Genomic DNA, 22,713 nt, shown 5'->3' with positions numbered 1-22,713 from the left:
CCAGAAAATTCCTTCTCCTCAGTCAATGAGTCTGTCCTCCTTCCATGGCCTGGTAACTGGTCCATCCAGAGCCATATGATCTCAAAATATACATACAACAAGCCAAACCACACCTTGGTCACACCAACCCTTTTCCGCCCTGAAGATGTTCAACGCCATCTTAGTCTGGACTGTCAAAGGTGACTTTAACGCTGGCTGTTCCGACAATCCATTTTATAACATTTCCTGGTCAGATTCGCCAATCTCTGCACCAGGGTTTTAAACGTTTTGCCATCTTCATTAGTTTTTATTTTTATTTAGCTTCGACTCCAGATTTTCAATTTTTACCAGTTGTAATCAGTTTTTACCAATCAGTCGCTAGTTTAGTCTAGTTTTTATTTTCTGAACATCCTTAATTTCAGTTTAGTTTTGATTAGTTTCAGTTATAGTTTTAGTTGTGTTTTGCAAAAATTAAGTGTAACCAAATCCCAGTTCCATCATATCAATCATGCTCTTCCGCTTATCCTTGGGTATTGAGACTATTAACTCTTGCAGCACCGGGTGTTCCTAATTTTGGTTCAAGTGAATTGATAAACTTTTTGAAGGCGATTGACTCACACAATTATTTAGATGTCCCAGTCCTGTTGCCTCGGGACGCATCACGCTGCCTTATCTGGGGTTAGCTGTTTTCTGGGGATGCTGGTTAAGTGGGGGAGCTCTTCAAGGAGGGGGGGGGGGGGGGGTGTGCTCCCCCTGATGAGCTCTTCAAGGTAAGCTAGGTTAACCTTCTTGTGTGAGCTTTTCAAGTGCACTTCAAGGTTTGTGGGATTTTTAGTTTTATAAATGTCCCTCATAACCCCCTGATGACCCAGTAATTCATTTTTGCACACTGTAGTACACATTTAGTTTTTTTCTTGTAGCTCTCATACTCTACTTGCCACTCCTCTAAGTCCTGATGTTTCTTAGAGAGGACAACAGTACCTTTAAAATTATATCCCATGTGTGGGGGTGTGGCCTTGCCAATTGTTTTCCCACCTTTTCAAAATGGCTGGCATGCCCACCAGCACATTTTAAGGAAGAAAGAAAGGTAAGCTTGATATTTACATTTAAAATGTTTTGTTAAACTCAGATTTTTATTAATTTTCAAAAAATAAACATCTAGTAAATAATTTGAGGGGTCTTTAAGAATTAGGCTTATTGAGTTTCACAGAGAACATGACTAATTTATTAATGTGTACTCTAGTGCACGTCGGGACTTTGTACTTATATTTATTTCACTTTTTCCTAGTAGACAACTCTTTGACAAAGGCAGAGAGAATTCTTAACAGAATAATTGAGCGAGATTCAAACAGAGATTTTTCAGAAGATGAGAGTCATGTGAGCCAGATAGGAGAGGGTGAGAACCCAGGAGGAGCCACACAAAGATTATCGAGATGCAGTGGCAGATGTGATAGAGAAAAACACAGGGCCACCTGAAATCTGTCGTCCTATCTGGTCCAAAACCAACATGTAGGAGAATCTGGAATTTTTGCTTTGAGTTAAAAATAAAATATGGGTAAAATGCAGGAATGATTTCCAGTATAGTAAAAAATAAGAGTCGCATTTATAGCTGAATCCATGACACCTGATTGTTTCTACACGATCACGTCTTTGCTGAAAGTTATCAATGATCTCAATGTGCAAAAAGAACTCCCAGTATCTGGAGTTCAAGCTCCTCTTGGCTGAGAAACCAGGGACAAACATGTGAACAAGACCTGAATAATACCAGTAATGAAGAGTTCTCTCCAAAAATCAAGAAAAGGAGGCCCCAATCAGATGAGAGTGTAGCAAAATATGGTTCCCTCCACTTGCCTGAGATGGTTAACAGTCCAAGGCATTTCAGTTGTAGAATGGTTGGGTGCAACAGTAAAACATATGTGAGATGTGGGAAGTGCCAAATGTTGCTTTGTGTCTCCAAATAAAAAAATCACAGTACTTCCTCAGATATCATAAATGAATTGATTTTTGTGAAATAGAAAGCCCAGTGCAATCACTTGTTCCTGAACCAATGGCTTACAGCTAGTGAAGTGTCAGTGACTTCTAAGTTGGTCCCTGATCTACATTTTTATTATTATATTGTTATATAAATAAGTTTTAATATCCTGCTTACAACAAATTCAGTGGAGCTTTTAATTTTCTTAAATAGCTCTTGAATTTTGTTAGTTTCACATTCGTGATCAATGAACTCCCCTTGTGCACTGTAGTGCACATGTTGTAAAATTTAAATAAAATTGGTTAAAAACAATTTTGTTTTTGTAATGTGTTTTTTTTACCGTCCCAACACTTGATTTATCTGAAAAAGAAAAAAGAAAAAGAAAAAAGGAAAATGCTTTTCCTTTTTTTCTTTTTTCTTCCTCCCTGGGTCTCAGGAGGACATTGTGTCTATCTTACTTTTAAATTGCTGACTATTTCAAGAAAGCACCCAAAAGACGGGGACCAGTGTTTATCATTACATATCTCCATTTTGAGTGTGGCAAGTCTATCATTCCCCTGTTATTCATAGACCTCAGTGGAGGTGTTTGTTTTTTTTACCTCTATAAAAGTTAATTGACTCTTTACAGTGACCTGCTATGGTTAATAATAACCTGCTCCGTCATGAGTGGAATCAAACCTTTTCTTCACTTTAGCATTTAACATTCCCAACCATATAATATGATACATTAATCGAACTACAGCTACTAAAAACACAATTTTCTTAATGCAAACATCAGTAACTCAAAATTAGCAACCAAAGGGTTCAGTCTGCAGTTCACACTCATGTGAAGCTACAGCCTCCCCCCTTAGTCTCTATCATCCTTCTGTTCTTGCAAAAACAAAACAAAGCAAGACAAAACATCCACCCTTCTTTTACAGGCTGGGTGAATTGTTGTGGACATTCACTAATCCTAAAGTCGGTACCGTTTTTGTCTCAATATCAAGTCAGTTAAACTTTTAGTCGTCAGTCCGTCACAGTCCAGTCACATGCATACATCCACACACATTCATACCAGATATTGCTGATAATGGAGTCTCACGCGCAACCTATTCGAGCCTCCATCACCAGCAAGATGACGTCATCATTTTGAAGGAAACAGTTCCTTGTTTTTGGACTGGATTGACTCGCTGCAATCCTTTTAGGCTCGGGACTTCTCATTCGATCAGTGTCCCATATAAGTGAATTTCTCCCAAGCTCATTATAATCATGGAGAAAAATACTTTGCGACTGTTTTCAGTAAGAATATTTTATAGCGCTTTAAAGTTCAATCTCTCAGGCCTGGATTAAAGAGCTGATTTGTTAAATCAGGAACTCACAAAATACCAAAATATCACCACCGGTGGATCATACAGTGGGGCAAAAAAGTATTTAGTCAGCCACCGATTGTGCAAGTTCCCCCACTTAAAATGATGACAGAGGTCAGTAATTTGCACCAGAGGTACACTTCAACTGTGAGAGACAGAATGTGAAGAAAAAATCCATGAATCCACATGGTAGGATTTGTAAAGAATTTATTCGTAAATCAGGGTGGAAAATAAGTATTTGGTCAATAACAAAAATACAACTCAATACTCACCAAATACCAAACAGGTAAGGTGTAATTGAGCCATAGTGCTTGGTCTCTTTGTCCCATGTAAATCAATTGCAGTTAGAGGCTACATTAATTTTCTTTCTGTAAGCACTTATTGAAATCATCTGAGCACATTACAAGTACATATTTGCTTACTCTGTATGCTCAAATGTGACCCGTTATGGCCACTAGAAAAAAAGAGGAGGCCCGAAAAACAGGTGGGGGTCCTCCACCACCACCACTCACAGAGCCTGGCCACTACTACTACTACAATTTAAGTAGTAGTTCAAGTATCACCACATCATGAATTAAGTTTTGTTCATCCTGCTACCTGCAATTTTGTGGCATCCCTCTTTGATAAATCTTGTGGGTCTATGACCGGGGAACACCACAAACGAGTACAGGAGACGTTTCAGTGCAACTGTAACATTCCTGACTGCCCGACAGATGGTAGCCTTGGAAACGTGCTCAGCGTCACCAATATTATACAGAAAGCTCCCGTTTGCAAAAAACCGAAGTGCAATACAAATAATATGTACAGAACTGAGAGAATGTCCACGATGTGTCACATGAGCAATATTAGGCCTGAGGATGTTATTCAAATGAATTATAGATTGTGCTGAAAAACGGTAACGTTCACACAGGAAATCATCAGGAAATGATAAAATGTCCGAACGCGCTCTAATCACTCTCTCCCGGCGGAGAGCTCTGCGGAGAATTTGGGCTTCAACATCTACTGGCTCTTCAAGGAAGGAGCACGCCATGTCTGACACTTCCTACAGTCAGGTTTCCGACACAGAGGCGGAGAACGTCAGGGTTAGTTGAAGTAAACCTGCTAGGGAGCAGGTTAGCTTCACGGAGTGTGTCGTCATAGTAACTCACTCAGGATTAATCTAAACTCGCTTTGTGAAACCGAAAACCCAGAGTTTTCGTTAACTCAGGGTATACTTACTCAGAGTTTGCACTAAACCGGCTTCCTGAAATAGGGCCCAGATCTAAATCCAATCAAGAATCTGTGGCAAAATCTGAAAACTGCTGTTCACAAACGCTGCCCATCTAATCTGACTGAGCTGGAGCTGTTTTGCAAAGAAGAATGGGCAAAGATTTCAGTCTGTAGATGTGCAAAGCTGGTAGAGACATAAGGCAAACCGGATTATAAGGAGCACTGTCGATTTCCAGAAAAATCAAAGGACTGATTTTTAGAGTGCCTTATTTTCCGAAAAGCACAGTAATAACATAATAACAACGGCCCGCTAGCATGCTCTTGGTTGCTGAGGGCTATGCTGTGGCTGAGCTGCAAGATTAACTCTGCAAAACCAACTTTCATCAAGTAACAGGGCTCTAGAGTGCAACCAATTTGGTCGCAAATGCGAATCCGTGTAAATGAGAGCAGGTACACTGATTCCACACAAAGACGTAAACACAGAACGGACCGACGCATCAGAATCAGCTTTGTCTTTCTCGGCTTTCTCACCCGACGGCTCGTAGACGGACACGCTGTCGGAGCTTAGCGATCCTGATGCGTCCGGTTCGCGCTGCGATTACGTCTTCTTGCGCTGATTCTGAGCTGCAGGTTTTGTCTCTCCAACCAAAATTCAGAGCCAGCAGCAAAAGAAGCAGCAAACTGCGCTTCACATTTGATCAATGTCATTAATTTTGCTGTTTTGCTTCCACGACTATTAAAATCACACTCCATGCACAGCTAGCTCTCTCTCTATCTGTCTCTGTACTTCAAAAACAGTTTCCCGTCTCCAATCTCTGTTTTCTGTATTATTCATGCGCTTATTACCCACCAGTCTACCGTTGTTTTTTCCCTGCTAATATTAGCATCACACGGCACAGCTTCTGTATCACGTGGTATAAGGCTCCGCCCTTGTCATTTGTTGAGCAGGAAGAGTGAGCACTTGGTTTCATGCAGAGTACGTCCCGGATCAAAATGCGGTACAATCGTCATCGTCTTTTTCTTTTTCTTTCTTTTAAATCGTCATTTGGAAATGAGATCGCAAATAAGTTTGAATCGAGATCGCGATTTTCTAACGATTAATCGTGCAGCCCTAATCCTATTAGTCGACTAATCGCAAAAATAATCGGTGACTAGTCGCCTATCAAAATAATCGTTTGTGGCAGCCCTAATGCACACAGGGAAAAGTTAGAGAGGAAAAGAGAGAGCAGGAAATTACTCTTACTCTTAGGACGTATATGGCCCAACAGGCCTCGCGATACAGATGAGCTACATCCTCCTGGAAAGCAGCTGCCAATACAGTCTCCCCCATCTGCTGGAAGGCAGATGCTTCAAAACAGAGTGAGAAGTAAAGAGAGAGGGAAGGAACTCAAACAAATTAACACTATATTTTATCTTTAATAATCATATATATTGCTTTACCAAAACAGCTTGTTTTTGTGTTTTTTAAACTACCATCTCTCTTAAACCAACTTGAATTGAACAGTGAGCACAGCCACTAAGTTCTATGTAACAAAAACACAGGGATGGGAGGGAGGGAGACGGTACCTGCACTGACGTTTAAAAAGAAGGAATAGGAGGAGGAGGGGTGGAGGTGGTGGAGCTCTCCGACAGGGGGAAAACTGAGATTTCAGTAAAGCTCAGTCCAAAGCACTTTCCTAATGATTTCCCTGTAACATTAGTCCTCGAGGTCCCCGTCACAGCAGACTACTGTGAGCGCCACCAGACAGTTAATGAGACAAAAACGAGACGCTCTTACAGCCAGGAGGATGCTTCCAGATGACGCTTGATTAATTTGATTGATTATCTGTGAATAAGTCTTGAGCCTCTCCTCAGTTTTTTATATTTTGCCTGTACTGAGCCAGATGTTCTTCTTCTTCCTTTCTTTAGACTTTCTGAAGGTCATTTAAAGTTTTTCTTTGGACATTAACTGCTTTTTCACCCATTTTCAGTCCAGTCCTTGTACCTGATCGCTTTCAGAGCGATATTTTTGTTTTTTGGGGGGGTTAAACCACTTAACCTAACTCAAGGGGACAAACCCGAGTTGTCAAATACAATACAAAACACACAACTTAGCAAAGAACCAATTTTAAATTTTATCTTTAGGGACTTTGTTACTAGCAACCTGTCACAGAAACACACTATTTAATTTCTTTGGATTGGGAAAGTAGAAGACAGAAAAAAAGGGGACAAGCTGAAAAATCTATCTACAGTGGAGGAACAGTACCTGAAAGTCATGTCAAAAAAAATTCAGCAAACACCTGACACAGGACCTGAAAGATGCACTTGGTCCTTCAGTTGATCCATCTAGTGTTCACCAAAGCCTCATCTCATGGTGTCAGTGAAGGGTGGCTGTCAAGAAGCCATTATTAAGAAAGGGAACAGGGAGAAAAGGCTGAGGGATGCCAAATTACACAAGAACTGGACTGAAAATCAGTAGCAGCAGGTCTGATGGAGTGATGAACCAAAATTTGACAGTTCTGGTTCAAATTGTGGTAATATGTCTACAACCACCTGTAAACTACTGTACAGCTCTGCCATAGTTTGGGTCTGCATTTCAGCCAGGGTGTTGGATTTCGTCAAAATTGATGGAATTATGAAAAGTACCACCAGACTTTGATGCACCATGCAATACCATCTGGAAAGCGTCTGATCGGCAGCAGCTTACTAAACACATCGAAACACCATCATTCATGGACTGACCTGAGCCGTGTGGGATCATCTCGGCAGAGAATGGAACAAAACGGCAGCTGATATCGAAAGAAGAGCTCTGAATGTCCTTAAAGAAGCTCGGAGAACTATTCCTGAAGACTACTTAAAGGAATTCCAAAGAAATGTGCCTAAGAGAGTTCAGGGCGTGCTGAAGATAAAGATGCTCAAGCTCATTACCTCATTATATCAACTCTGTTTTTGCCTTTTATATTGTATTTTCATGTAAACTTTTCAAATTTAAACTGTTGCACCCGTTTCCCATTACCCAGCAAGTTATATCTTAGAATTAAGGTGTGGCTCAAACTTTTGCACAGTCCTACATTTCCCATCTATAAAATGATTTGACACCTGATAAACCTTTAAAAGCACTGACCTGCCTCTCCAACTATCTGTTTTAAACAACACACACTTACCAGCAGTTGTGTTGCGTTTTCGTCAGGTTAGTGGCTCAGACCTAAAACAGCCCAACATTATCTCTAATTCAGGTCTGGACCCAAGCTGACCCATTAAAGTACGTGGTACTCCTTTTATTTGTACTTGTGTACTCAGGCATAAATTAGACTTTTCAGGTACAAACTAAATAACACAAAGAGGAGCTTATGAATAAGAATGAAACTGAGAGGCCCACTGCAAGAAGATACACACCCAAGTGCTGAGATTGTAAAGATGAAAAGTGAGCAGAGGAAAACGAGCGTTTCAGGACAACCAGGCGGTTTCCTCTTCTTCCCATCTGGCAGCCTCACAGCGGGGAGTTATGAGGTAGCCCCAACCTACCTCACATCTCCCCGCTGTGCAAGAACGAGCTCAGCAACACAAGCATCCTCTCTCTTTCGCGAGTGCATACGTGCACATCTACAGTGCTGCATGCCAATGAACCCATTTTCTTGGAGCACCTACACAAGCTGCAATCTACAGATCGTGTTTCACAGCGCTACAGCGAGAGGCAAACACCTCCCTCTGTTTGTGCTTCATTCTAGCTTCGCCCTTCTCTTCCCAACCACACACACCAACACCTTCCTCTTGTGAATTTTATTTTAATCCTTAACATAAAGACAGCTATAAATTAGGATAATCAAACTTGATTTATTACCTCCTGCACCCCCCCACTGTGTGTTCAACAGGAAGCTAAAAGTTGTTAGCTGTTAAAGTGTTCAAAAAACAGCAGGAGCTCGGTGTGAGGCCACAGTGGGCCAAAAAACACAAGATGACCTCCAGCAAGGACAAAATGTATCTGGACGTCTCTGTGAGCATCTGTCTCACTGTGTAAGTGTAGCACAGTGTCTGTGTGTGCATGGCTGGGCAACAGAGACAGCACAACTGAAAGCCAGCACTCAGACGAGGACCCGGTGCATCGTCTGTCTCATCTCAGCCAGTTTACTTACAAACTCTTTAAATTTGAATTTTAAAGCTGACAATGTGCACAGGGCAGTGATATTTAAAATGAAGGTAAACTATTCCAATCTCTGCAGCCCCAATTGTGTATCTCACACACACACACAGTCCTGAATTCATTACTGAAGTCTCATCCAGACATTCAATGTGCTGTGTAATTAAATTGAGACGTGGGGTCAAAATTCCCACCTAGATTGAGTGAGATGAAATAGAAATCGGCTCTCCTCTAACTGACTTTATAGAAATAATTACATAAGCTGCATTTATAACTGTTATTAAATAACAGCAGCACACGAGAACTGAAGTGTAATCCCAGCACATTTCGCTTCGCTTGCACTGATTCTTTAGAGATGACGACCGTGGTGGGTAATTAAGGGCAAACAATATACAAGTGGCGTGAAAAATGGAGGCTGCATTGCCTTTCCAAAGCTTCCTTTCCCAATGGCCCGCAGTATCTGGAAGTGGTCAAAGTTTACTGTGGAGAAAATGAGAAGCAGTTAGTGAGAACGTGTCAGTTTGAGCTGAGCTATAAAACAGGGAACATGACATGTACAGCACTGTGCAAAAGTCTTGAGCCATCCCTCATTTGCTTCCAGGGATCCGGACTTCCCTGTAATCTTTAAAGTGGTATTAAGGAATAGCTCTCCAGGCTTTTTAAAGTGTTTCTGATTTTTAATCCAGGGCTTGTATTTGACCACTTTTTGTCTGTTAAGACCCTTCACACTAATCTCTGAAACATTCAAACATAAACAGACACCTAAGTCACGGAAAGGACCAGAAAACTTAACAAAGAACCAATTTTAAATTGTATCTGTACACATTTACTTACAGCCTATTGCAAAAAAACAAAAGCCCACATCATTTGTTCTCACTTCTTTAGTTGAAGAATGCAGTTAATAACACCGTTAACACAGACTGACCTGGCAAAACACGAAAAAATAAGGGGGTGGTTCAAGACTTTTGCTCGGTACTGTATGAGAAATGGAAATGTGCACTTCACAATGTATCGCTGCACTTCGGCAGTACTGTGAAGATTAAATGTTTTTTCCTTCCCGATGCATGTGAAAGGTTAAGACTTACATCTCCAAATGTACTGGAACTGATTTGAAGCAGAGGACTCAGCCACACTGTTACTATGTACTGCATAAACACGTTTACCGATGAAGGTAAATCAGACGCTGTCCTGACTGTGTGGCTAAATTTTGTGCTGAAAGCATCAAATCAATTGAATATGATTAACTTGCTATGAGAGGTTTTTACTCCAAGTGTGACTTTTTCTGGCTTCATACACCTTTCAGGGTCAAATTCAAGCACTTTGTGAGCACGTTTAATGTCCATTTTCAACATTTTCCAGCATATTACCGTAAAAAGGATGCATATTTCACTTCACATCACCTGAGTAAGACCACGTGAAAGGCCAAATTAATAATAAGTCTTCTCATCAGATATTGATGCTTCTTTCTTATGTGACACAAAAAACAGGAGGAGACAGATCTTTGCTTGTGTTGTTTTTTAAGTTCATTCATTCAAAACTAACTGTAAGACGCTTAACTACATTGCAGTCTGTGTTATTGTTGTAGACCTAATTATCACCTTTAAAGTGTTTGTGCTAATAACATCATGTAGAGTAAGACAGGCATAGAGAACAGCACTGACTGGGAGAGGCTTTGAACAGATGACATACTCAGATCAATTCAACACTTTAGACTTTAAAAATGCACAAGCGTCTTTCAAAAACCCATTTATTTAATCTATCATCATTGATATTATTATGTACAGTTAGAATGTACTGTTCATCTCCCTTAAATAAACAGGCAGCCTTAAAGTGTGAAATAGTCACTTGTCTACTGTCTCAGTGGCTGATAGTGCCCCACAGGCCTCAATGTCAGCTTGAAGCCATCATGTTTCAATTGTTTAATGAGAAACAGATTTTGAATGAAAGCGAGGAAACTTCGGTAGCACAAAAAAGTGCCTATTCTTTGTTCCCATATGGTTCAGTCATATTACCGTCATTTCCCCCTAAGCTGTTCCCAAAGACACCAGGTTAATACTTGAAAAGGCTGCAGCGATACACAAAAATATCATCAATATTCTGTTTACTTGGTGACAACGTCGCTTTTAGCCTTCAATCAGAAAGCCTGACGTTGGCTAGTTAAGCATCGGGCTAACGTTTAACGCTTTCACTTGAGGGAAGTAACTCGTATTACTGCTACTGCTGTGTAATCTTGGTTCAATTCACAGCATATTCTACAAGTTACCCTGCAATAACTAACTGTTAGAATAGCGCCACCGTATTGTATCGCACTGAGTGCACTTCAATCCTTTATCCCGCGAGTTTGCTAGCTAGCAAAATAATAATACCAATTTGAAACAAATAACATGTGTAACGTACACACTCGAGAAAATTATTTACTAGTACTTACGCAACTCCCCCGTTGTGAAAACGTACAAATCCTTCTTGTATTTTTCGTTTTCCAGCAAACACTCATTAAAACGGCCTCCAGGCACATTAGCGCACTCACCCCCGACTGATCAGGGAGGGGGTGAGGGGTCACACACTGAAACAGACTAACGTGCAGAGGTACAGCCCAGGCAGAGAAATGTTGCTTTTAGACTTTGCGACTCGTTTTATTTCTCTATCTGATAAGAAAACTATTCAATCAGATAGTTATTTGTGGTGAATGAAATACGGTTACAGTTTCAAGAAGTTTTAAGCACCAAATCCGAAATCCAAGCACTGCAATATTAAAATCCAATTCAATTTCTTGTTTGCTCCGAAATCTACGACATGACTATATACAGAAAAGCTTGACATGGTATGCAAAAAAAACCCCGAAGACAATACAAATACAAATACATGAACAAAAAATGTTTTAACTGTCAGTTATGTCATTTTAAAATTTTCCAAAACTAAGATTTTCTTTGATTGACTGATATTAAATTGATTAGGGTCAAGTTTAGTGTGAACAATATTACACAAACAAGCACGTGTGTGCGCATGCGCACATATGAGAATCCCTTCGATCGCTTCTCATATGTGCGCATGCGCACATATTAGAATCGCTTCGATCGCTTGTGACGCGGTAACTTTGCTTTGATCCTTTCTGACGTCATAACTTTGCTTTGATCCCAAAACCCATAAATAGGAGCGCTCACCTGTTACTTTATGCTTAACGGACGTTGACCTGCAGCAACTGAAACCCTTTCGAGAAGTTTTGAGAGCAATTTACGAGAGAAACCAAAACAAGTTCAGTTTTGTTTCTCACCAATCCACAGCGCAAACAGACACATTACACCATGTCAGCCAACCCATCCTTCGGCTCAGATGAGCTTGGAATATCTAAAGGGACCATTTTGGGAGATCACCACATGGTGGAGGCTTTCCTTGGAGAAGGAAGCTTTGGTGTTGTAACGAAATGTCGCGATACAAAAAACAACAAAACGGTTGCTATTAAAGTCAACAAGAGCGACCCTGAAATTCTGCTCCAGGCAAAACTGGAAATTTTCATCCTGGAGCAGCTACGACGCTTGGATCCAGACAGGTGCAACATTGTCGAATGGAACGGCTATTTCCTCGATGGAGAGCGCATTTGCTTGAATTTCGAACTCCTCGACCAAAGCCTGTCAGACTACATAGGGGACCGGAATAACCAAGGTCTCCCAATGAGAGAAATCAGGCCAATTTTGAATCAGCTCGCAAATGCTCTGTTCCACCTGGGTTCTGTGGGAATAGTGCATGCTGACCTCAAACCTGTCAACATCATGGTTGTGAACCGCAGTGAGTCTCAAGTCAGAGTCAAACTTATAGACTTTGGCATCGCATGTAACACCTCTGCAGTGATTCCTGGTGACTGTGTGGGGACAATTGGTTATTGTGCACCTGAGGTTATGCTTGGCACTCCATATGATGAAGCAATTGACATGTGGTCTCTGGGGCTGGTAGCTGTGGAGCTTGCTACAGGGGTGCCTCTCTATCCTGGGGAAGACGATTATGACGTTTTGAAATTCATTATTGAAACTCAGGGTCAGCTACCAGATCATCTTCTAGAGTCTGGCTTGTACACTGACAGCTATTTCATCGAGGATAACCACAACGAACAGCGCTGGACATTTAAGACCCCAGAACAATTTCAATACGAGACAGATTATCGATCCAAGGAAACTCGATCGATAAAACTTAAGTGTCTCGATGACCTCGAACAACTGCTGAAGGTTAGGCGAGGACTGGAAAATGGCCAAACATTATTTGTAAGGCTAATCAAAGAAATGTTGGCCTTGGATGCAAATCAGCGCATAACACCCTCGGAGGTTCTGAAGCATCCCTTTTTCGACCCTGGCCTCTCAAGGAGAACCCCCTGCACGGACATGAATAGTACAGGGGGAGAACTCCTTGTGCTCTCTCAGCAGCCTTCAAGCTGGAAAAGTCATGGATCGCAAAAATTCAGCTGCAGTTTCCAAAACTCAGTTGAATTTCCTCAAAAAAGAGACATCAACACCTCAGCCAACCCATCTGCCTCTGAAGATGATCTTCAAATAACGAAAGGGACCATTTTAGGAGATCACCACGTGGTAGAGGCCTTCCTTGGAGAAGGAGGCTTTGGTTTGGTAACCAGATGTCGCGATACAAAAAACAACAAAACGGTTGCTATTAAAGTCAACAAGAGCGACCCTGAAATTCTGCTCCAGGCAAAACTGGAAATTTTCATCCTGGAGCAGCTACGACGCTTGGATCCAGACAGGTGCAACATTGTCGAATGGAACGGCTATTTCCTCGATGGAGAGCGCATTTGCTTGAATTTCGAACTCCTCGACCAAAGCCTGTGGGACTACATTGGGGACCGGAATAACCAAGGTCTCCCAATGAGAGAACTCAGGCCAATTTTGCATCAGCTCGCAAATGCTCTGTTCCACCTGGGTTCTGTGGGAATAGTGCATGCTGACCTCAAACCTGTCAACATCATGGTTGTGAACCGCAGTGAGTCTCAAGTCAAAGTCAAACTCATAGACTTTGGCCTCGCATGTCCTGCTTCTGCAGTGATTCCTGGTGACTGTGTGGGGACAATTGGTTATTGTGCACCTGAGGTTATGCTTGGCACTCCATACGACAAAGCAATCGACATGTGGTCTCTGGGGCTGGTAGCTGTGGAGCTTGCTACAGGGGTGCCTCTCTATCCTGGGGAAGACGATTATGACGTTTTGAAATTCATAATTGAAACCCAGGGTCAGCTACCAGATCATCTTCTAGAGTCTGGCTTGTACACTGACAGCTATTTCATCGAGGATAACCACAACGAACAGCGCTGGACATTTAAGACCCAAGAACAATTTCAATACGAGACAGATTATCGATCCAAGGAAACTCGATATATAAAACTTAAGCGTCTCGATGACCTCGAACAACTGCTGAAGGTTAGGCGAGGACCGGAAAATGGCCAAACATTATTTGTAAGGCTAATCAAAGAAATGTTGGCCTTGGATGCAAATCAGCGCATAACACCCTCGGAGGTTCTGAAGCATCCCTTTTTCGACCCTGGCCTCTCAAGGAGAACCCCCTGCACTGACATGAATAGTACAGGGGGACAAAACCTTGTGCTCTCTCAGCAGCAATCATCGTTTGGGTGGCCAGAATTCTAGGGGAGCTAGAAAATTCTTGTGGAAAAAAAGCCCAAAACAATAACATCAACAAAAACAACCAGTGAATGTGGTCTTAAACTTGGGCACAATTTGGCTTGAAATCCATCAACTAATCTCTCAATATTCAAAGCGGAACAGCAGAAAACTTACCATCACATCAGTCCTTCAATCAGACCTACAACAAACGTCTTCCTTCTCTCACCCCAACCGGTCGCAGCAGATGGCCGCCCCGACCTGAGCCTGGTTCTGCCGGAGGTTTCTTCCTGTAAAAAGGGAGTTTTTCCTTCCCACTGTCGCCAAAGTGCTTGCTCATAGGGGGTCATATGATTGTTGGGTTCTCTGTATGTACTATTGTAGGGTCTACCTTACAATAATACATACAGCCTTGAAGTGAGTGGTGATGTGATTTGCTGCTGAATGAATTGGGAACTAATTGGAAATCTGGATATTAATTAAATAAACCTGCTTTGAGCATCAATTAATTGTTGTTTGAAATTCTTTATAAATATATAAATATAGTGCCACTCTTCTACTGTTTAAATTGCAACTGTTTAAAACTGACTAATTTATTCATACACTTGAGCATAAACACACGCACAGTAAATGGCCTGTATTTGTACAGCGCTTTACTTAGTCCCCAAGGACCCCAAAGAGCTTTACACTACATTCAGTCATTCACACATTCACACACTGGTGATGGCAGCTACATTGTAGCCACAGCTGCCCTGGGGCGCACTGACAGAGGCGAGGCTGCCGGACACTGGCGCCACCGGGCCCTCTGACCACCACCAGTAGGCAACGGGTGAAGTGTCTTGCCCCGGGACACAACGACCGAGACTGTCGGAGGCGGGGCTCAATCTGGCAACCTTCCAATTACAGGATGAACTGCGAACTCTTGAGCCACGATTGCCCTATATACACATATACTTTACAGTACTAGTCAGTGCTTACATACTAGTTCTTTTCCCTACTTTTTCATGCTTACTGGTACAAATGCCTGTTACTAGAGTTAAATGCTATCAATGTATTCTCACAGTTATGGAACTGTACAAATGCATACAAAATAACGCTCACGTAAACATAACTGTGCACTAGTTTGCCCTTATTGCTGCAGTTTGTTTCAAATCACTTTGAATAAAGCTCAGCTTCTCTCAAGCTCTCTCTTACACACACACACACACACACACACACACACACACACACACACACACACACACACACATTCTTACAGAAGTTCACACATATACATACAATGCCTTGTCTGGGCGTGGCTTTGTTCTGACGTGTTTTGTGTGAACGGTCTCTCAATAAAAGGCAGCAGGGCTAGGAGGATCTGGAGGTCATTTTCGTGGTGGCCTCCCTTGCGCACATAATCGATCGATCGACTGTCTTGTTTTCTTCATGATGAATAAGTCTCTAGAATTCGCGGGACTTGTGGAAACACAGACCCAACATCTGGATTAGCAGTGCTGGAGGGGGAGACTCTGAGCGGTCCACAACATGGCAGATGTTGTCTGTAAAAGAAATCCACACATTGCATTTTTTAAAAATATCGAGTATAATGCCAACGTCTCTCACACAGAGACAACCTACCTTTTGTTTTTTTGTTTTTTTTTCAGTCCTCAGGGTTTTTGATGATTTTTGGCCTGAACATGGCAGAAGGTAAACCAATCTTCGGGCCATGAGCGAGCTGATCATATACAAGACGCTTCCTAATATTCTCATAAGAAGAGTTGACCTTGTCTCTCTTCATTGTCTTATCGACCTCATTAAACACCCGCTGCAGTGCTCTCCAGTCTGACCACTGAATAAAAAACAAATCCTTAAACCATGATAAACGTTCTTCAAGGGTGAGGGGGTATGGGTTCAACCTCCAGCTTTCAAGGCCCCAGAGTGAAACCTCTGTAACGTTGAGGTTTCACCCGGTGCAATTGTGGCTCTTGTAACCATAAATGGTAAGTTGCTCTTTTGTCACACAGTACATACACAATAGATGTGTTTGCAGGTTTTATTGCAAATTGTACATTGCTACATTGTTTTGAATTACCCTCGGCCCGCAGTATATGTGGGCACCTGTCAAAGGTCATTTGGATTTACCAGACCGCTTTGAAAACAACATGGAAAACATGAATGTCTTTGTTGAGCCATGACTGGATTTCTCCTTATCCTTCCTAAAGGCCGTTATAACCTTGCACTGCCAGTGTTCAGCTGCACCAGCTGTGGCCTAATGTGGTCCCCCTCAGTTAAGGACTTCCAGGGTGGTGGATATTGGCCTGGCACCTTAAATTTCTGCACCCTGTTTTCAATGGATGTCTTTCAGTCTTTCTATGACATTAAGAAGCTGCAGCAGGGATGTCACTTAAGGCCTTTGTCAAAGTGCTGGATGAACGAACAGCCCATTTTGGAAGGGTGAGTTTCTAAATTTGTCAAGTTTAAGGAAATTGTGCAAATCAATGTTTATGATGACTGTCCGTGAATATTCTGTTGTTTGTCCTCTACTTAAAAGACTGGCCGAATATCAGCTGATGCCTTCAGCAAAAGTTTCTTGGAGTGGAGTGCTGTAAAGTGTGAGGTGGACAGGATGTGCAAGGAGCCATGCTTTAGCTGCCCTGCCTGCACTCCAGACATGCTCGCCGTCTCAGTTGATGGAAACTGCAAGCTTTATCGCTTTCAATCAAATGCAAGGTACGTTATGCATTGTGTACATAAATCAAATATGGATTTGTACAAAAATTGTATTTTGATGTTTCTTTTCAAACAACTGTCACCGTGTTCGTTCAGCACTTCAGAGCAGGGGAACTTTGAAGGTGTCTTCATTGAGAAAGATGAGGAAGTTGCTGAGTTTGTGAAATACATCCAGAGACACACAAATGATGTAAGATACACATATATATCAGTGCTGTCAGCGTTAATCTTGTTAAAATGACGTTAACGCCATAACCATATACTCATACGTGTGTGTGTGTGGATACATATTTGGATGGGTGGATATTTATTTTGTTTTTCTCTTGGTGTTGTCGTAATACTATTTACTTGACTTTATCTTAATGTGTACTTCATTTTGAGTAGCTCACACTTGGATGTGCGAGGTATACTGCAGCTTGTAGTCTTGGATACGTTTAAGACATTTTGTTATAAGGTTGAATGAATTCAGCAGTCATGTATTGTGACCTCCTTTCTATAGATCAAATGGGGAGGTGCGTTTCAGGATGGGGCCGGTTCTACAGTTGGAGAAGAGGTGGAACAAGTAAACAGTTTCCTGTCTAGGGCGGCCATCACAACGAAGTACATGTCTAAAGCAGGTGTGTGTCTGTGTGTGAGATTCCACTCAGTCTCCTGCTCATTCATTCTTATTTGTATACTAACTGAAATGCAGGGCGAACAGACATGCTGAGCCTCCTGGCTTTGGGCTGGAACAAAAGGAAAGTGGAACAACTGGGCCGCACTTTGAGCCAGAGATATCTAAAGGTCATTTTTTCAACACCCATTTTAATGTGTGTGGTAATGGGGGGGAAACACCAGTGCTCTAAAAATGTCCATATGAATGACATTTATTAATGTATTCTTAGATCATAAGGATCCTTAGAGAACAAGTGGAGAGCCTGAATGCGAGCAGAAATGAGCTGGGTGTGGATGACGACACACTGCAGCAATGGGCTGAAGGTGAGTCTCAATATAATGCACTCGTGTATAACAACAGGACCCACCATGGCCTCATTAAAGAACTTAGAGTTAAGATCTTTCTGACAGTGTCAACAAACAATGAAAAATAAGCTTGTAAAAGCAGAATTGATGGCCGAGTTGTTGCGTTTGATCAAATTGGATTGGACCTGGGTTGAAGTGATGTCGTACTAGTTGGTTTTATAAAGCTGAACACCAACATACTTGTTATCTCATGATAATGCAGCACATGAAGGCTCCAGATGTCTTATAATGAATATCATCAAGTCAGTGATTACAGAGTCCACTGTAGTTTGGTGACTGTTACTCATCCTGTGTTCTGATTAATATTCCTCTCACTTAGAAACGGATCAAACTGATGGCAGCCTTGGAGCGTTGCAGGCACGAGTAGAGGAGCTTGTCGTCATCATCAGAGTGCGAACACAAAGTCTTTACAGACAAAATGGTGTCACAGTTTCTTTGAAACGGACCGTTTGATGCTCAGTTTGTACAGCTTGTACAGCTACTTTGTAAACAGAATAAAATCAGATCCAGGTTTGTTTAAGCTGGATGTGATTTGTTCTAGCAAACGAATTGATGAGTGTAGATTAAAATGTAAATATATGCATTATGTGAAGGTGTTCCTTTTTATGATTATTTACAGATAGCAACAAGAGGCGACACAGAATTCACAAGGTCATCTTAGATGAGAAGAAACGCTTGGCGGCTGCTGTTGACGACTACAACAAGGAAACAAGCAACAAAGCAAATCGTATCCAGTGATGCCCTCATGCAGAGCGACGTTTGGCCCTGGCAGAGCACAAGTGAACGTAAGCTCTTGATTTCTAAATATCCTTTTTAAACAAACTCCCAGTATCTGAGCAGCAGTTGAATGTTTTGTTCTTGAATCATAATATGCTGCTATGTTTTCCCATCTGATGTTGTTAAACTGCAGCTGCTGCTGACCTCCGGACAAAGAGAAAGGTCTTTGAGAAGGTGATGGCTGTGAGGCGCCTGAGAGAGGAGGAGATGATCCTTTGCAGGGAGATGCAGCATCACTGGACAGTGTTGCAAATGCGATCTGTGGTGTTGGGGACAATCTCCTCAGACTGTAAGCACATCTTTTATTTATTTATACATTTGGTGATGAATTGATTGAAAATAATAGCAGATGCTAAAGTCTTACTGGATCTTTTACCTATATTTGGGTTGCTAGCTAACACTGCCTTCTCCCTTAAAAAAAGTTTAATTACATGATCCTAATTCCTTGTGTTTATGAGGTGAGTTTTTTTGTCTGTTTGTTTGTTTTACTTATATTTAATAGTTTTGTTGTTTTTACAGCCTCCCTTGTTGGCATGTCGGAGGATGCACAGAAAGGACTCCATAGCCTGGTTTAAAAACAAAGTGAACTGAAAGCTGAAACGCTCAAAGTAAAGGACGTGTACAAGAGAATCCTCAGCCACCAACCACTCCTGGAAATGGACTCAGAGGAGGAGGAGGACGTTCCAGATGATGCTGCTGAGAGTGATTTGAGCACTTCTGATGAAGACTGATTGTGTCATCATTGATGTTATGTTTGCTAGAATAAAAAGTTAATCACATCTGTTTAATGTGATTTTTATAATGTCTGTTTCAGAAATTGCTTATCAACAGACTATACTATAGTATATCAATACTATAAGTATGGAAACAAGTGAACAGCATTTTATAATAAGTTTAACTGGAATTCTGTACACTGAGAAACAAACAACAGATAAAAAACACAAACAAACAGCCAGTGCCTTCATCTGTCCATTAAATGTCAAACATCGCTTTGACCTGTAGTCTCTGCTCGTCAGCACATGCTTTTAAAAAGAGCTCCATGTCCTCTGCAAACTGAAAAACAAAGAGGAAGAAGTCCCTCTACACAAAAACACTGTGGATGACAGGCCAGGCAAACATCTATTGACCTGTTTGAATGCCTCCTCATCATGTGAGCCTTGAAGTTTTTTTGTAAGAAGACTAAGACCACAGTGAGGACGTTTCATTTTCATGGACTTTCCACAAGCCCCAGTTTCATTTAGCACAGAGGGTGGAGCACATGAATGTTCTACCCAAGATTCAGGAAATGGTTTAGATGCTGGAGACGAGACATGGAGAGGGAGACGAGGCTCCACGGAGAGTTCAGTGGGGAGCAGTCCTGAATGCTGACATGACAATAATTGCCTTGCCATATCCCCACGCTGTATGACTGTCATGTTACAGAAGGGCAGTGAAAGTGCACCGGCACATCATTTTGTCTGTAAGAGAGAAAAAAAGAAAAAACATGTAATTTAAATGTAGTTGTATAGAATGCAGTCAGTTTATCTAACAATCAGATTGTACATATTAACAAAAATATCCAAGCCGTCCTCAATAATGAAAGCAAAATGGTGTGGATCACAAGAGCTGTCAGGAAATGTGGTGAACAGGAAAAATATTTAATGAAAACACTTTTTTCTCTCGCTGATGAATGAACTGAACTGTACAATGTGAAAAATAACTTTTAAGTCAACAAAGACCTGCAGAGGTGCTGAAAAGAAGTGCATATTTATGACTTTAACTATGAGGTATATTTAATACCAACATACCTTTGAAAGGCAAAGCACTTTGAATGTGTCCATTTATATGCTGCTCAATCTTTGCCCTGACAGCAGGGCTGAGAGTGGGGCACAGAGGGCAGTGAAACAGCCAACACGTGGTGCATTCCTGCAATTCTGGCCTGGAGGCAGAACTCCAATTTGATATTTGCATCTAAAACAGAGAGAAAAACAGATAAACACCATATACACATTTAAGTTCAGGTTTTAGCAGAAATAACACGTTACAGTTAGCATGTAAGAGATTTGGGAGAAAATTCTTTACAAAAACATAATTTACAAGACACTTATTTGTGACATACGTATCTATTGACATATAAAAGACAATTGAACAAAGGCTAACTAACATCTGGGCAATAAAGCAGAATAAATAGAGAATATTAGTATTTATACATACATAAAACTCTCTGTGACGACCTTTACAATGTTTTTGCAGGTGGAATGAGAGACATGAATAAAGTGCAATATGCAGTAAATGGAACAATGTGCATTGATGTTACAGATCGTGAAAAGTAGTGAAGTGAATTTGTTCATAACAAGCAAAAATCAAATACGTTTGAAACTGACCACTAAATGCTAACCAGAGGTGTCAAAAGTGCACATTCTTACTAAAGTTTAGATGCCTCGGGGGTCTGACCGTTGTTGTAGCGCTAACAAAGTGCCAACGTAATCAGTGTAAGCAAACTAGATGATTCCTACAATTATATAATTATTAACGGCAAATTTAGACATGAAAGACTCTGTAACAACCTTTACGATCCACTTGCAAGGTTTCCACAGTCGATGGCTGTATCCCAATTCAGGGTCTGCAGCCTTAAAGTTCGCAGCCTCAACGGTCCATGAACTCTGAACATCTGAACTCTGAAGCATGAACTCTGTGTCAAAGATTCAAGCTGCAGTTATTTATATTTCCTATCACCTTAAATCTTCACTCAAAGACACTCAAGTATCTGTGACAGTGTGTATATAGATGTATCATATATAAGAGAGAAATATTGTTCTTTTAATATGTTGGCATTACTAAATGTGGCTCAGTGCTTACATATATGTGTAAAAAGCAAATGTACGAGCTGTGATAACTGTGTCTGATAGAATGAAGAGTAGACTGATAAATGAAATATTCCTTTATTGGGTGAGAAAATCAGACCATGTCATAACTGCTTTAAGTCATACAGAATAGACATCAGAGCCTTAAACAGGCTGACTTCTGCTAAATGGGTCAAACTGGGCAGAAAGTCTACAAACACATAACATCCTTATAGAATATGATGTAACACTATAGATCAACTTAGCTCAGAATATATAAAGCATATAAACAATCACAGCAATATGATGCAACAAACACAGCAGTGCTACTGATCCAAAATACTCAAAGCTTCATAGAACTGAAACAAACATTTATTTTTAGCTCCATTCTGCTGCTGATACAGACTTTAGGTTTCTGAACATTAAACTTGTTGCTGCCTTTCATAGTGTGTAACTTGAAGGCCCTGAGTACTTTCTCCCACACTGAAAACACTGGGAGGATAACATTATTTGAACATTACCTAATAAGACTGATTCAGCACAGACAGTTATGTTAAACTTTCCTAGCAGTCCTTCACAAACAGGGAACAGTCTGTCTATTCTCTCCATCTGTCAGCTGCTGCTGGCTCTTCCTCCTCCTCTTCCTCACACACTGCTGAGTTTGTCCTGGTGGATCATCAGGGCTGCAAAGCCTCACAGATGATGTGCAGCAGTGGGTCCCTCAGTCTGTCCTCACTCTGGACACTTGCAGTCGTCACACATGGAAATCAAATGTGTGATAAGCTGCAGGATTCAAACACAAGTGTGACTTATAAACACATGTTCATACTTTTATTCCACAATCAGAGAGAAAGAAACAGAGAGAGAGTGCAGGACCATAGCTGGACTCGCCATCGGGCATACCGGGCATTTGCCCGGTGGGCCGCTGGCGATTTTTTGCTTTTATGGGCCGATCGATTTTTTTTTTTTTTGGAAGGGTATAAATAATGAAAGGTGTTGGATTGGCCAATTGGTCATGATCGACTCTGGGCTGGACCAATTACAGCCGAGGAGGGCGGATGCACCCTCCCCCTTGTTTAGCAATCTTATAGATGAACTAAAGAAAATGGAGAACAAAAAAAGGAAAGAAGGTGCAGAAAAAATTAGG

At 41.3% G+C, this 22,713-nt stretch overlaps 1 protein-coding gene across 1 annotated transcript; it reads left to right on the top strand.

Moving 5' to 3' along the window:
- Positions 1-11,818: 11,818 nt before the first annotated feature.
- LOC147336313 (uncharacterized) lies at positions 11,819-14,315 on the top strand. Its single transcript, XM_086285325.1, has one exon. The coding sequence runs from the start codon at positions 11,926-11,928 to the stop codon at positions 14,260-14,262; it is 2,337 nt and encodes a 778-aa protein (XP_086141451.1). The 5' UTR covers positions 11,819-11,925; the 3' UTR covers positions 14,263-14,315.
- The last annotated feature ends 8,398 nt before the right edge of the window (positions 14,316-22,713 follow it).

The sequence above is a fragment of the Aulonocara sp. 'chitande type north' Nkhata Bay genome, linkage group LG3, assembly GCF_057382095.1.
Source record: "Aulonocara sp. 'chitande type north' Nkhata Bay isolate Kocher_YH1m ecotype deep benthic linkage group LG3, A_spYH_male_GT1.1, whole genome shotgun sequence".
NCBI lineage: Eukaryota > Metazoa > Chordata > Actinopteri > Cichliformes > Cichlidae > Aulonocara > Aulonocara sp. 'chitande type north' Nkhata Bay.
The sequence above is the reverse complement of the archived record's forward strand: the minus strand, read 5'-3'. Positions and strand labels throughout refer to the sequence as shown.

Coding starts and splice junctions, on each gene's coding strand:
- LOC147336313 (XM_086285325.1), top strand. CDS start 11,926: ATGTCAGCCAACCCATCCTTCGGCTCAGATGAGCTTGGAATATCTAAA.